General features: G+C 38.7%; 1 protein-coding gene across 6 annotated transcripts in view; it reads left to right on the top strand.

The window, feature by feature from the left end:
- The window catches only part of rfx1a (regulatory factor X, 1a (influences HLA class II expression)), a 90,777-nt gene that overhangs the window by 26,162 nt on the left and 47,780 nt on the right, over nucleotides 1-16,835 (top strand). For 4 of the 6 annotated variants that reach the window (XM_078429235.1, XM_078429239.1, XM_078429237.1 and 1 more), the window contains 2 exons: nucleotides 3,556-3,665; nucleotides 14,052-14,144. In XM_078429235.1, the coding sequence (XP_078285361.1) occupies nucleotides 3,556-3,665; nucleotides 14,052-14,144 (203 nt within the window). The remainder of the gene's footprint in view (nucleotides 1-3,555; nucleotides 3,666-14,051; nucleotides 14,145-16,835) is intronic. The other 2 variants (XM_078429240.1, XM_078429238.1) reach the window with 1 other exon arrangement.

Here is a 16,835-nt window from a genome sequence, read left to right as displayed (position 1 = left end):
TTTTTAAACTAGATCAAAACTGCTTTCAAAATTAGATCAATAATATGATGACAGCGGTCTTGTTTTTCTAAATATGACCAGACATTGGGCAGATAAAAATTAATACATGAAGCTGTAAGGGATGTATGTGGGTATTGGAAGGTGGTAATATGGGAATAACAATGAAGATGTTGTATTTGGGGAAAAAGCAGGAACGGGGGACTGATTTTAGATGATCAGCCATGATCGTATTGAATGGTGGTGCTGGCTCAAAAGGCCGAATAGCCTACTCCTGCACTTATTTTTCTATGTTTCTATTTGTAACTTAAATGAAAAGACTGATTGTATTGTAGCCAAATTTGATGACGATACAAGATAGGTTGGAAAGCAAGCAGTGAGAAGAACTCAAAGGTCGCAAAAGGATGTTGAAAGGTTAAGGGAACACACAAAAAATTGGCAGATAAAGAAAATTATGTGGAATTATGTGGTTATCTGTTTTGATTGGAAGAATAGTAAAACAAATAGTTGTTTAAATGTAGTTTAAAAGGTTCATGTATCCTTCGTTATAGGGAATTTGTGGCCTACAATGAAAGACATTTTGGAAAACAATATGTAAATACCACAGCATATGCAATGATGGGGAATCTGAAATGGAAACTGCAAATCATAAAGTTTCTGTGGAGGAGAACAAGCATTAGCTTTGCATCTGACATCCTAGGATCTGATGAAAAATCATCAACCTCAGCACTGATGCTACTTGATCTGTTGAGTATTTGCAACATACACCAAGGCAAATTCCATGCACCAAGGCAAATTCCTTGCATGTATACATATTTGGCTAATAAAATTTATTCAATTCAATTCAATTCATTTTCATGTACAAACATTTGTACTGAATTAGGACCAAAAAGTGGCCGATTGGCCTCTTGTACCTTCTCTGCCATTTAAAAAGATTTTAGCTGATTTAATTTAATTTAAACTCTGCAATCCCATCTACTCACCATAATTCAGACTATTGACGAGCTTGATAGTGGTACATAAAATTATGAAAGGCATAGATAAGGTAGACAGTCTGAATTTTTTTCCCATGGTGGAAATATCAAAGACTAGAGGGCATAGCTTAAAGGTGAGAGGGACAAATTTAAAGGAGAGGTGCGGAGCAAGTATTTTACACCGAGGGTGGTGGGTGCTTGAAATTTTAGATTTTTAGATTTTAGAGATACAGCGCAGAAACAGGTCCTTCGGCTCACCTGGTCCGCGCCTCCCAGCGATCCCCGCGCATTAACATTATCCTACACCCACTAGGGACAATTTTTACATTTACCAAGCCAATTAAACTACAAACCTGTGCGTCTTTGGAGTGTGGGAGGAAACCGAAGATCTCGGAGAAAACCCACGCAGGTCACGGGGAGAACGTACAAACTCCGTACAGTACAGCACCAGTAGTCAGGATCGAACCGGAGTCTCCGGCGCTGCATTCGCTGTAAGGCAGCAACTCTACCGCTGCGCCACCGTGACGACCTGGGGTGGCAGGGGTGGTAATGGAGGCCTACCATAGTGGCATTTAAGAGGGACGATGAGATTAGTGCCCCTTGCCATTGTGATCGGCGCAAACATTGTGGACCGAAGAGTTTTTCTTTTTGTTTTCCTTCTGTTCTACGATACGATATGATACTATAGAACTTTATTTATCCCAGGAGGGAAATTGATCTGCTGACAGTCTTAAAACACAACAAGATACATGAAACATGAAATTAAGATGAGGAGTGGAAAGTCCAGGATTGGGGATGTGCAAAGATTGGGGAGGGGGGACATTCATCTAGCATGGAGGAGCTACACGCCATGGTCAACAATCGTCAGGCAGCATACCCCAGCTCCTTTCCCCTCATAGCCAGGAACTTCAACAAAGCCAGCCTGAAGAACTCACTCCCTAACTACCACTAGCACATGCCCTGCAGCAGCAGAGTGTCAAACAGCCTCGGCCACCACTAATTCCACCATGCATATCGCTCCATCCCTTGCTCTCCCTTTGGGAAATCTGAACATTCAGCTGTGCTCTTTCCTCCATGCTAGATGAATTTCGACCTGGGATGGGATGTAGACCACGGTCATGATGATAAAAGTGAATTCCCTCGGGAGGTAGAAGGGACGGCACTTCACCGCAAGGTGTTCCAAGTGTGAAGAGCAGGAGTTGGACGCAAATGCTCTATCTGAGCTCCACAGAGTTCACCATGAGACAGACCCCACCGCCTTTCCCTTTTCCCAATGCCTCGTTCTGTCCATGCGAAGGATGGAGAAACCTTTGGGCTGGATGGCTAAGTCTGGGGGTGAGCTATGACTCTGTGAAACAGAGCATATAACATTCCCTCATGTCTCTTGGATAAAGCCGTATGTCCTCCACTTTATTTTCTAGTTACTGAACATTGGTGAGTGGAATGGTAGGGAGGGAGTGGTGGGGAGGGGTCATAGTCCCCTGTGCTTCAGTCTTACTTGCAAGCCTGCCCACGCATCCAGACACAATGAAGGCCTCCCTGGTGTCTCCTGGCATTGAAGCCCCCCGGTGTTGATGCAAAGGGGAACCTTGGGGTTATACAAAGATCTGAAAATTTGGAATATTGCTGCTGCATAACTTGAAACCATTCATTATCGATCCCAACGCAGAGTCAAATATGAAATAACCAAATTAATTGCTGCTAACCAGATGGCAAATGTGAATTTCCAAAAGTGGCACAAACAAAGCCATCACTTGTTACTTTTAGCCAAAGTGATTGCTGAATTTCTTGAAGCTTAATTATATTACAGGAGGAGTCAATCATTTAATTTGATACTGTTTCATTTTCAAAAGATAGCACATTCTTTAAATGTTATAGAATAATTATTTTGATGAAGGGTCTCGACCCGAAACATCACCCATTCCTTTTTCCATAGATGCTGCCTGTCCCGTTGAGTTACTCCAGCATTTTGTGACTATCTTCGATGAAAACCAGCAACTGCAGTTCCTTCCTGTTCAGAGTCATTCTTTTGCCAGTTGGCCTATTCTATCTTGTAGACCTCAATAAAAAATATCCTGCAGGTGCTGTCTCCATATTTATTCTTTCATTAAATGCTATCCTGGTTTGATGAGGCAAAACTAAAAGCATGGCTCAGGTTCAGTCTTTGAAGTTAGTTTAGTTTATTGTCACATGTACCGAGGTACAGTCTGAAGAAGGGTCTCGACCCGAAACGTCACCCATTCCTTCTCTCCCGAGATGCTGCCTGACCCGCTGAGTTACTCCAGCATTTTGTGTCTAGCTTCGATTTTCAACCAGCATCTACAGTTATTTTACTATACGAGGTATAGTGAAAAGCTTTTGTTGCCTGTTATCCAGTCAGCAAAAAAAGGCTTTGGCATAGTGAACTGTATGTGTAATATGCAAGATAAAACTAAAAACAGAACAGAAAATGCTTCTGCAATATTATGTTCTTCAAATCATTGCCATAGTTTCTCAGTGTTTTAAGTTTTGCTTAAGAAGTCCAGTGTTAATTGTTCACAAGAGAAAAATAAATTATTGACGTGTTGTTACTGTTTCTGTTTAGAAGCAAACATGCGGCCAACGGAGACGGGCTCCGATTCCAGCTCTTCCTCAGCTGGGGCACAATCTGGAGTGCCAACGCAAGTGGTACAGCAAGTTCAGGCATCGCAGCAGGTGAGTCAATGGTAGAAGATAATGGACAGAATTCTCGGACAACCTAATTTTAAATGCATTCTTTCATATTTTGCATAGCATTAATTCTTGTGTAAAGTCAAAAAATGCTTTCTCCTTTTTTTTCCCATTTTAAACCTCATCTTGCATCCTTGTTAAGGATTTGCCACAAATATTTATTGTTTTTGGCTGTGAAATGTTTGAGATCTTTGATTAAGCTGTCAGATGGTAGGAAGGTTCAAGGCAGCCAATGGTTCAACCCAAAGTGAGCCAGATTACTGTCACACTTTATATATTCATAATAAATAGTACAACTCAAAATAAACTCTAATTATAAGCTGTCTTCCATTTGTCACATTTTTTATTAAATATTTTTGATGGATTCGCAACCTGGTGTATTGTAAAACCATATTGTACTTGCAGCATAAATCGGTAGGGGTTATATGAGAGGAAATCTGTGTGGAAATCTGTGTGGAGAATTAGTTTGTTTCAACCATTTCTTCTTCATGGCACAACCAAAAATGGAGAGATCCACAAGATTCATATCACAAATAAACCCCCATGCAATCCTTTTACCTGTTTTCTTAATTTAATGTTTCTTTCTTTTTCTTGTATCTGATGAATTTACCCTTTATCTTTAACAATCATTGAATCTTCAGTTTTGGAGAAAGAGGTTTAATCTTCTATTCATTCCATGTTCCAGGAAATTCTGAGCCCTTTTTTTCAGAACGTTTGGTACTATTCCATGTTAATTCTGCTTTAAAGAGAATAGGATTTTGCATCTCATTGAATGTTGGCTTTCCCATGGATTTATATGTTGAAGTGACCTCAGAGCACAATATACAAGTCGGTTATTTTCACTGTAAACCTATGATTCTACTTACATTATTTTGCTGATGCCCCCTTGAAGGTTCATTCCTATAATGAATTGAGTAGAAAGTCCCATATATTGAATTTAGAGGGGAAAATAGCTCCTTCATTCCTATTAAACATTTAAGTGGAAAGACGGTAGTTTAAGAAAAATGAGTGGGAACAACTAGATATTGCTGCGGCTTCATAGAAATATGTCTCTTAACGCATCAACTGGTAGCCCAAATATGTTAAGTAACTAGTATCTGAAATGGACTGCTTAAAACTAGATTCCAACTCCTAAAAAAAACGTGAATTACTGCTATAGTAAGTAGGAGAAGTCGCTGTGGAGGTGATTGCAATTTTGGCATGACCGAAAAGCAAATGGACTACAAATCATTGCATTGGAAGCTTTGGTGGAGGAGATAGAGAAGTGTCCTCTTTCTACAGCAATCCAGTGGGTCTTTCAGGCTGTCACTGGGAGGAAACTAGGGAAGGAGTAAGGAGTCAAGCCAAGAGGTCCTGGAGGAAGTGTCTACCCCCCCCCCCCCCCATTAATTCTGATATAATTAGTCCTACACATTTACATGCATCTTTCATTTTCCCCACCCCTTCCTTTATAGCCTCCATTCCCCCCTCTCCTCTCAGAACCAACCAATCCGAGTCTTTATTACATTCCCACTCTCCTCTGTGAGGAGGGTAAAAAGTACAGGAACTGCAACCAGAGCAGATGATGATAGATGAAGGTGATGAAGTAGTCTTTGGTATATACAAAGCTTTTCACTGTATATTAGTTGGTAGCGATGGATAAAGATGCGGCAGACTGCGGGTGCAGACGGGGCCTTCAGACTATGGAACATCTCCTGAGCTGTGACATGCTGCATGACACATGCACTGTAAAGGATCTTGCAAAGGCCAATGACATGGCACTAAAATTTGCTCGCTATTGGCAAACAGTTGTGTGATGATACGAATAAAACAAAAACTGTATATTAGTATATGTGGCAATAAGAAACCAATAACCAATAAGTTGAAAGATATTGGCATGTTGGAAATGTTGGGGATTTGGTAGGGAGGAAAATTGGAATATTCCAAGGACCTGCTGAATCTTCAGGAAATTGTTTAACTGGTGTGTAAGACAGCTGTCCCAGTTTAAATCTTTTCTCGTCTGGCCTTTGAAAAGTTGACTCCATTGTTCAGATTAGATGGGACTTAAATATGGATGTAAACGTTATTTGGCGTAATCTGTTGAATTGGTCCCGACAGCAGCATTGGAAAGGGCTTTCTCATTGTCCACCACTTCATTCTCCCTTCACCAGCTACTCAACCACCCTTTCATCTCTTCCTATGCTAATGCTCCCTGAATAACTAGAGGCAATATCTAAATCCTCATGGTTGCAAGGTTCTGTTGTGCAAAGCATACTACGCCAACTCTGATTCCTGTTCGACCAATTACTATTGGGGGTTTTTTGAGCGGCTCATGTAATAAAATTGTTGCTTGAACACACTGATGGTCTTGGCGAAAGACAGCGTAGTATTAGATGTGCTTGATTTGCACAACAGAATCAAGAGTCATGTAGCTAATTATTAGGCCTTGTCATCAATAACAACTATTTTGTTGATACGGAGACTAAAATACAGATGGTATACCTAACTTATGTGGATCAAATGCATCATAAATGCTACCAGGATACTAGACATGAACTTGTATGATGTATTGGCAATATTGCGTGCCAGATGGATATTGTAAGACCAGAGTCCCTTCTAGTTGCCATTTGCAGATTACATAAATGCAGTCAATACACCCTGCACCTTTGAAAAGCTCTCAAAGATTGGATAGATTGTTTTTCCATGTTCTCTGTCTGACAAGTTATAATTATATGTGACCGTATGGAGAATTGCGGAGTAATATTTTAATTTGCTGACAATATCATTGTTATTGGATGAATAATGGGTAACAATGAGTCAGAATACAGGGGGAGATCGATAATCTGGTTGAGTGGTGCCAGAACAAATCCTGCGTTCATTTTTACAAGACTGAGGAGCTGATTGTTGACTTTAGGAAGAGAAAGTCAAGGGACCATGCACCCGTCTTCATTGATGGGATGGTGGTGGAGAGAGTCAACAGCTTCAAGTTCCTGGGCATGCACATCTCTGATGATCGGTCCTGGGGCCAGCACATTGATGCAATCACCAAGAAAGCTCACCAATGCTTCTATCATCTCAGAAGTTTGAGGAGAATTGGTAGGCCGCCAAATTCTCTATCAAACCTGTACTGGTGTCTTTGGAGAGCATACTGTCTGGTTACATCATGGCCTGGTGTGGAAATTTGAATGCTCAAGAACGATGGAGGTTGCAGAAAATAATGGACATTGCCTGGTCCATCACGGGTACTGACCCCACCGCCATCAAAGCGATCTCCAGGAAGCACTGTGTCAAAAGGTCAGCTAATATCATCAAAGACCCAGACCACCCTGCTTTCTTCTAGCTGCTACCATTGAGAACAAGGTACAGGAGCCTGAGAACCATTACCTTCAGGTTCAAGGGCAGCTTCCTCCTGTTAACCATCAGGTTCTTGAACCAACCTTCACAACACCAACCACATCCTACCTCAGCACTGAAGCACTAAGATTTTGGACCACGATGGCTGCTCTATATACTTTTGTGTTTGAACTACCATAATTTAGTTTACTTATAAGAATAGATAGTTTATTGTCTTCCTATTTTTTATTGTAGTTGCATCTAATGTGCCTGTAAACCTGCAAGCAAGTAAACATTTGATTGTTCTGGTTCATATGAGTGTATATGACAAAAATAAACATTCTTGAATCTCTCTTGAATCTTGATATGTTACAGAAATTTGCAGCTTCAACCTGGAAGTTAATGGTGGTGGTGATCCTAATAGCCTTTGGTAATGTAGCTGTATCCCTGAAGTAGGAGAGCTCCCCCTCCCCTCCTCCCACTCACCATCAACAACACCACAGTCACATCTGTGAAGTCATTTAAGTTCCTTGGAACCATCATCTCCAAGGACCTTAAATGGGGGTAACTATCGACTCCACAGTCAAAAAGGCCCAACAGAGGATGTACTTCCTGCGGCAGCTGAGGAAACACAATCTGCCACAGGCAATGATGGTCCAATTCAATACTGCCATCGTTGAGTCCGTCCTCACCTTCTCCATCATGGTCTGGTTTGGCGTCAGCCACCAAGTACGATGTCCGGAGGCTGTAATGAATCGTTCAATCAGCTGAGAATGTTGTTGGCTGCAACCTTCCCCCATTGACGAACTGTACACTGCAAGGGCCAGAAAGCGAGTGGGTAAGATCATCTCTGACCCCTCTCACCCTGACCACAAACCTTTTGAAGCACTTCCCTCTGGAAGGCGACTCCGGACTGTCAAAGCAGCCACAGCCAGATATAAAAACAGCTTTTTTTCCGCGAGTAGTAGCTCTACTCAATAACCAAAAGTCTGTAGTCTCTTTTTTCTCTGGTTTATTTCACTCACATGTTTAAATCGTAATGTGTATTCTTAATGTTTTAACGTTTTATGCTTTATTCTTAATTGTTTACTGTATGTTCGTGTTGTTACTTGCGAGCGGAGCACCAAGGCACATTCCTTGTATGTGTACATACTTGGCCAATAAACTTATTCATTCATTCATTCATTCATTCATTATAAAGGTGCATGTCCCTGAGGAAGCCATTAAAGAGCTGTAGGTGTTACTCTATGTCGAGGTGCAGTTCAAATTGCTCACTGTAAACCCTTAATGGATATATCTCCCTGCTGAACCTCCTGGCATATCTTTATTCACTCACTGTCATTCTTCAGTGTGAGAGAATACCACTTAAGCATTATCAGTTGACTTGACAAATATTCAATAAAAACAGTCACCAGCTAATTTATTTGCACTTGTTGATTCTGAGAAATGAAGCGGGTTGGGGGATGATCCATCTGTACCGAGTGCTTGATACTCCATGCATTGGCTGTGACACTGAATTCCAGTGTGGCAACATTGGCAATAAATTAGTGGTAGGCACTGGTTATTGTCTGCCTCCACTGAGTGTTTCCAATGGGCAACAAGAAATCATGATTGACAAAGTTCTGGCGACAAGTAGGCACTAATGTGTGTTAATGTCAAATTGAAGCAAATCAGCATCCAAAATGCCCAAACAATGGGTAATGTATGACTCCATTTTGTGGTTTTGGACGGTTCACAGCAAAACCTGCTGAAGGCTACTAACAAAGGGCAGACACATAATGCTGGAGTAACTCAGCGGGTCAGGCAGCCTCTCAGTAGAGAAGAAATGGGTGATGTTTCGGGTCGAAGAAGGGTCTTGACCCGAAACGTCACCCATTCCTTCTCTCCTAAGATGTTGCCTGACCTGTTGAGTTACTCCAGCATTTTGTGTATACCTTCGATTTGAACCAGCATCTGCAGTTATTTTCCTAAACAAAGGGCAGATGTGCACCAGAGGAATAAAGAACAGTGAGCGACTAACTGATTAACATTTCCTTACAGGATTTAGAGCTTGGTATTAGATATATAAAACTTGCTTGAGCATATTTATTGATAATGGTATTTCAAAATACAGAGATTTAGACAAGGTTTATCTAACTACACAAATCAGGGAATTAAATTCATTCAACATTTCTAAAAGTGCCAAGACACCAAAAATATTTAATTTCACACTTATTTCTGATTTTGATTTTGATAAGTAGTAGAAAATACTACTTATTTTCTTTAGTCTCAAGTGAGCAGAACTGGAAATTTCTCCAATTTGGTTCAGAAATGAAGCCCAATAAATTATTATGCATCTTCAGTTGTTTCTAATAAATGTGATAATTAAAATCTTTATTGCACAGTTTTTGGAGTTTGGTTAAGATCATCAGCCTCATCCATTTACCACTCAAGAGTTAAATTATGAACCTAATTTCCCATGCAAAGGTTACAATAAGTCTTACTTATCTCGCTCCCCTAAAAACCAGTGGAATGTTGCAATTGGAAATTTCAGTTTATCAAAGGAATATTAAATAAAGTTGGGTAAGAGGGGTTGGGGTACAAATCAAACACAATCTAATTGAACAGCAAAGCAAATTTGAGGACCTGAAAAGTTGCCTCTTGTTCTCAAATATTTCTATAAAAAGCAATAAGCAAAATGGTATCGCCATCTGGCTCTGAATTTGATACAAGATTGACAAATGTGTAAATTAATAATATTAGATGATATTTGAAATGAATTCTGAGCTTTTTTTGGAACCTACTAAATTGAAAGTTATGCAGGACATGATTAATGTGAACAGTTCAAGGTTGGCAGACTTATTTCTTTTGATTTGCCTGTGGGTTTATGACATGCTGGAAATGGCATCTTTCAGGGCAGTAATTTTGTAGAGCAAGAAATCAAAATTCTGAACAAAGTGTATGCTTTTAAAAGAGCTGTATTGATAAAATGAAGGAACATTTAAAGAGATTGGAACAAAATATTTTGAAACAATTCAGAAGGCAAACATAATATGTTTAATGGAATAATGAAGGGCAAGCTAAATAAATCTAGAAACAAATTTCTAAATATCTACGGATTAATTAAGCAAACTAAAAATGAATGATGATAAAATAAATATCTATCCTGCAGAAAGTTAAGAATCATTACAGTGTATAAAAGATAAAACAAAATTAGAGTGAGATCCAGGAGAATCTGGAGAAGCAACTGTGGCCATGGGCAAAAGTATAATTATTTCAGTTCTGCACCAAATTGTATGACAATGATTTGAAAACTGAGGACCAGATTAAGATAGTAAATATTCTGACCAATTTATTCCTCCAAATGTTCTAAAGGGAAGACATTCTATGGTTCCCCCCACAAAAGTCATGTACTTTTATCGCTGTTTATTTATTACTGATTGAAGAGATGGAATCCCACATACTGAAAGGATTTTAAACTTGAAATTCCTGATTCAGTAGCTGCGTCATTTTATACCGCACCGGGCATGATCTTGGGAAACGTCTAAGTATTTTACATCTATTAAGACCTTTTGGAAGTGCATTACTATTGTGGGAAAAGCAGGAGAGGTTCTGTGTTCCGTAAGCACTTTCAAACGGCAATATGATAATTGTTGATTAATCAATTTTTAGTTAGGATTATGCCAAAGAAGATAGAATCTGTGTGCAACAGCATGGATAACTTGCTTGTTTGCAATAGAGAGGTCTTTTATTTCACTTGACAGAGCTACTGGGGCCCCGGCTTAATGTCAAATCCTAAAGATAGCCCCTGTTACTGTGCATTGCAGCACAGAAATGTCAGCCTATGTTGATGTGTTTAAATATCAAGATAAAAACCGGAACTTGCAGCCTTCTGACACTGAGACAAAAGAGCTACTAATAGTGCAATCGTTGTGATGCCTCAACCACTCATCAAGTGAAACGCTTGGTACTGCCAAAGTGCTCAATAATTCTTCTTGTTGCACAATTTAAATTTCAAGACATGATTAATTCATTATTCTACAGTCGCATTAATACAGTTTAACCTTGTTTTGTTCTTTATTGATGTGACAGAAAAAGATTGGAAAATGCAAATTAAGCATAATGCATAATCCAGCTGGTGCCTTATAACTTGCGGACTTTCTTTGCCTGGTTGAAATTACAAAGTGATAATTTAAGACGCGCATTCATTTATTAATCTATTCTATCAAAACTAAATTACATTGAACTTTTTTATCGTACAGCATAATGGTGCAACTCGTAGAATAATAGCTCACAGTGATCCACTTTCGATCCTGACCTCAAGGTGTTGCTCTTGGAGATGTTCACCTTCTTCCAATGATGGACTTGGTTTACTCCAGTGACTGCAGTTTCTTTGCACAAAATCCTGAGGGTTGATGGATGAATTGTCCACTATATATTAATATATTCCTTTATTCGTCCCACACCGGGGAAATTTACAATATTGCCCCTAATGTTTTGGTGAATGGTTGAATCTGGGGGAAGTCGATGATAACATGGGCAGAATGAGATGCGATTCATAAATTAGTGTAAAATGGTTACCTCATGGCAGGTGCAGGTTGAAGGGCCTGTTTCACTCGGTATGATTCATGAAATGAATAAACGTTTCAATGTTGCTGATTTGTTAAATATTCTATAAAAGACATTAGCCAACCTGAATGACTTGTTTATCATTTGATATGGAGTCTTATTACATTTTATTTTGTCTTGCTATGATTTAACTTTTTGCCAATTAAGTCTAGTTTAGTTTAGAGATACCATGTGGATACGGGCCCTTCGGCCCACCGAGTCCGCGCCGACCAGCGATCACCCGCGCACTATTTCTATCCTACACATTAGCGACAATTTACAGAAGCGAATTAACCTACGAAGCTGCACATCTTTACAATGTGGGAGGAAACTGGACCACCCAGATAAAACCCATGTGGTCACAGGGAGAACGTACAAACTCCATACAGACAGCACCCGTGGTCAGGATTGAACCCGAGTTTTTGGCGCTGTATTGCACCAGCTCTACGTCTGCACCACTGTGCTGCCCCAATGGCAATGGAATTGGTTTTTAGAAAGTTAATGTAAGGGGCAGCTGATGCTATTGTGCTAGACGAATGATCAGAAGCAAAATATACCCCAATAGCTTTTATTTTTGCATTAAATAGTGACTCAGAATCAGGATAATGATAAAACTGTACCAGTAAGAAATATACAACGGCTGGTTAGGTCAGTATTCATTGTTTTTCAATTCCACCTGTCTACTGATTAGACAGTAAAGGAAAAGCAACTACTGAATCTGAAAATGCTATTGAAGATATATGCAACATATTTGTTTTGGGGAGAGGAAATAAAATGCAGAAAGTCAAAAAAAGCGAAAACAAATTTATTTTCTGGGGGTGTGTCCTCCCAGAGGAGAAATCATTTTTTGCAGTGTTATGTAATTTTTTCCAATGGATTTTTCTTTATTTTGTCATTTCCCATAAGATGGAACATCTTTCTTCTGAAGCAGAAAATAAATGTTTTGGTTATAGTGAATGCTGCTGCCTGTTCCATTTGGATGGAATTATTATTATTCATACTTGCAATCTCAACTCTCGAGTTGTAGTTGAAAGTCACATTTTGACCTAATGGAAATTAAAAGTGGAAGGGATATAAAGCTCGAGCGGCAGCTTCACTATTGTGCATAGCCAGATCACTCCTTGGCAACATATTATTTGCTGAAACTCACAAATCACGTATAAGTACATCCACCTGAGTTGTGAATTTCTTTAAAATTTATAAAGCTAATATTTATTATTTGTTTAATCATGTTCTGCGTCAAACGCAATAAATTTTCATCAGAGAGTGCGATTTACTGCTTAGAGTTTGATTATGCTTGGATTGGGTTGTTTCCACATCAGGAGAGGTCTTACCCCCACCCTGATGGCCATGGTGAGGCTAATAAGGTTGATAATTTCAGCCTGTTGCACATTGAAAATGTATCCAGAAAATAATTTAAGTACATATTTTATGTTACAAAGTCACACTAAAGAAGAATACTTTGCTTATTTTACTTCATTCGTTCCCCTGGACAAGCTTTGGGATTCCATGTAGATTACTACTTGATAGGGTCATGCCTATGCTTAAGAAACAATGTCTTTATGATGATCATGTTAGCACCTGAATGACAAGGAGAGACAATGTTGGTGCGTTCTAATGTTTCTATCATTTTACAACCTGTGGTGGGCAATAAATGGTTCTTATTGGTATTTCTAGAGCTGCTGCAGTAGTCATCTATATTTTTAGAAATTACAATTAAAATAAAACTATTGGCCAACCAAAATGTACTGTGTAGGAAGGAACTGCAGATGCTGGTTTAAACCGAAGATGGACACAAAAAGACACAAATTTACTTCCTGACATTATAGTCTGAAAGTAGCCTACTGTAACTGATTGATCAAAGGAAAAAGTAGTCCTTTTAAAATTGCCATACATTTCTAACCAATAGCAAATGTACTTCATGGTGACCGCAGAGAACACCACCCATCTGTAGTTCCTCTTGACAAATCAGAATACTTAGGGATGAACTTCTGGGATTGGAGTGGAAATGAAAATATTAGGATGAAAATGTCCACCGCCTTACAAGTTGGCAGACGGTGTAAAATTAACATACATTATAGGATCAGAATATTACCAATTTGCTGCAGGGAATAGTGTGCCTTAGTAAAATATATAGTTGGAGAACATCGAAGTGGTAATCCAACTGCAAAAAATCTGCCATTTTTAACGATGCTTCTGTATGAAGTGCATGAAATCACTTCATATTTTCAATATACAGTAAGTATTCATTTGTCATTCATTGTCCTGAGTGTAGCAGTGATTAATTGTTTACTAACAGTTGCCGGCCTCAGATTTGATATGGTGTATTTTTTTCAATGGAAATTGTGTTGTATGGGAAGTTCATACTTTGGATATAAATAATGATTGAATTACCCTTCACCATATTATAAATGTTTTGCGGTGCTTTTTAAAGTTGGATTCTCTATAATGTATTACTTTTCTCCTGAGCAGAGGCTTCTAGTACAGAATGATGTGCAATCGAAAGTGGACCAGTTCCCGCAGCTCCAGCTGCCGGGAGTCCAGCAGGTAGCAGTAATGCATCAGGTAACAGTTTTAGCAATGTTCATTTAGTTAATGGATAGGGGTTGCCACAAATTCTGAAAATTTTACTAAAGGATTATTTTGATTCCTGATCTAAAGCTAATTCAGATTTGGATAAATATTCTCTTAGTAAGTAGATTTCAGAATGATCTTTTGCATTTAAAATTGATACTATTCTCTATTACTCTCGCTGTAAATGAAAAATGGCATAACTGTATGCAGGCTGCTCGGATTTGGATTTTGGTACATTGTAGTAATATGGATAAAAAATATCAAAGGGTCTTAATTAGGGGACACAAATTTACTTCCAAATAGTTAAATACAAAAGGTTTTCTGTAAGTGATTAACATTGTTAGCTGAATTGGCAGACTTGTGAAACTGTAGCCTAGGTTTTGCAGTAATGATGTTAGAACCATCAGTGTTTGTGGTAATTCACTGAAACCGGGAGCAAGTTTGGGATTTCCGCATCTGCATTGTTTAATGCAGAAATCTCAACATTATTGGCAGTGGTTCAACAACCATCCACAGGCAGTCATTGCTTTAAAATATCAATTTCCAGTTCATGAACTCCAAATGAGATTAGAATGCAGTACTAAGAAATATTTGCCACCGGGCAAAGTTTCAACTGTTAAAATCCCTAAATAACTGGATTATGTTGCCTCATAACTATTTAAAATAAAGTAGATTAAAAAATCATTTATAGTATTTGAACTTCTACATAATCATATATTTATGTTCCTGTCAACATTTGGCTTTTTGGAACATTTATGAAAAATGATTTTCTCTTTTCCCCCCTGGCATGTTTCAATATGATGTTGTTCAGCTAGCTTGACGTCATTGCGGCTGCTAGATATTGGGGATCTTTTTGAGATGATTGCTGATGATTGCCAATATCAAAAAAACAATGTCAAGACCGCAAAAATCACATTCCTTGTGAATACTATTTCTATTCTGCTAATCGCAAAATGCACACTGGTACTTATTACTCCTCATCTATTTTTTACAGTAAAAAGCTAACACTATTAATATCAAGTCACTGCTTGCTTCAAGGATTAGCCTGTACCAGCTTCTATGGGATCAGCAGTGCTTGGCACATGTAGAACTGAACTCGTCAAGAGTGGTGCTTCTAGAGCAAATGAAAAGAGAAAAAAAATTAAGGAAATGGAGGAAGAAATATCTGAAATATGAAAAATATGAAAAAAATAAAATATGAAAAAATACATTTTATTTTTTGTATGGCAACTTGCTTTCACCAAGATGGAATAATAATACCGTATGAGGGAATCAGTTTAGCAAATGATCAGTGAAGGAAAATGTTGCTCATTTTTAAGCATAACAAACTATTCACAAAGTATGTCTGGAATTGATTGGTCATAAAATACTGAGTCGGATATTATTTTGTGGATCCACCTGTGACTATTACAAATACGTAAGATAGACATCCTATGATTGCACCCAGACAAAGCAGCCTTTAATGAGATTAGAGACAGTGTGCCCGCTCTATCTTAGCCTTGGTCTCTGGTGGTACCTAAGTCCCCATTAGCTTCATGGTAAGAAAGATAACCAAGGCTAAGATGGAGAAATACTGATAAATTGGTCATCTGACCCTTGAGAAGAATGACCCTTGTACAAACTAATCATCCAGGGTTAATGGTGTCAAGAACAATCAATTATGAACTCTTCTACTTGGTTGATTCATTGCTGACTGCATTGCATACAGCTATGCATTGGTGAAAGCAATGCTGTTGCAACTATTAGTCCAACTGCAGTGGGATGAAGAAGACCAAAGCCGGTCAGACCTTGAAGAGACTATCAATGTAGAACAGCCCATTGAGGAGAGCAGAAGGAAGTGAAGGGAGCTGGGAGAAAGAGGAGCTGGTTGCTTACTGAAACTTGGGATAGCACAAGAACCTGGGACTAACACTTGGAAGAGGGGATACTGAGTCTGGGCTTTGGAGATTGCTGGGTGTCACAAATCTGACCAAGACTGACGCCTTGATTAGTAGTATGTGCCTGTGTTTTGTCTTTGGATAAATCCAAAGAAGCACAGTTTTCACCATTTGTCAGTGGTGTCTCTCTCTAACGTGTAGTTTTGGCACATCATTGTCAGCAAACGGATCCATAAGTCGTCTGCATTTAGTTGATTCTAGCAAAATAAATGGGATCTTAACTCCAGTCAAAAGTTTAAAAAACTATTTGCTTTTGAATGACAATAAATGAGGTTAGAAGAGCAATAATTCCATAATGTTAGAAAAGGGCAGAGAACAAATTAATGAATAAATGTTGTAGAGCAATAACAATTTAACATTGTGTATTTGATGTTGCTGATTATTAGCACCTAGATGTGAAGAATATTCAAACTAGGGATGATGAGTGAAAACAAAATAACAAGTTAGTGAAGACACATTTAACTTGCCATGCTAAATTTACATATAAATTGGGCACTACAAACTATGGATCTGCTGTTAGAGTACTGATAACTGGCAGAAGGAATGATACTTACCTAATCCTTATATTTTCCCTTCTGTAAATTTCTATTTTATAGACTATACAGCTCACACTTCCAACATCCATTGCACATCATGCTGAACATCATTATAGGCAGTGATACTTATACATGCAATCTCCGCTTCATTTACACAATGTTCAGTGAGGTAAATTGAACTCTTCTGACCAGTTTAAATCGGATATCCT

This window comes from Rhinoraja longicauda, chromosome 37 (assembly GCF_053455715.1).
Source record: "Rhinoraja longicauda isolate Sanriku21f chromosome 37, sRhiLon1.1, whole genome shotgun sequence".
Taxonomy (NCBI): domain Eukaryota; kingdom Metazoa; phylum Chordata; class Chondrichthyes; order Rajiformes; family Arhynchobatidae; genus Rhinoraja; species Rhinoraja longicauda.
The sequence above is the reverse complement of the archived record's forward strand: the minus strand, read 5'-3'. Positions and strand labels throughout refer to the sequence as shown.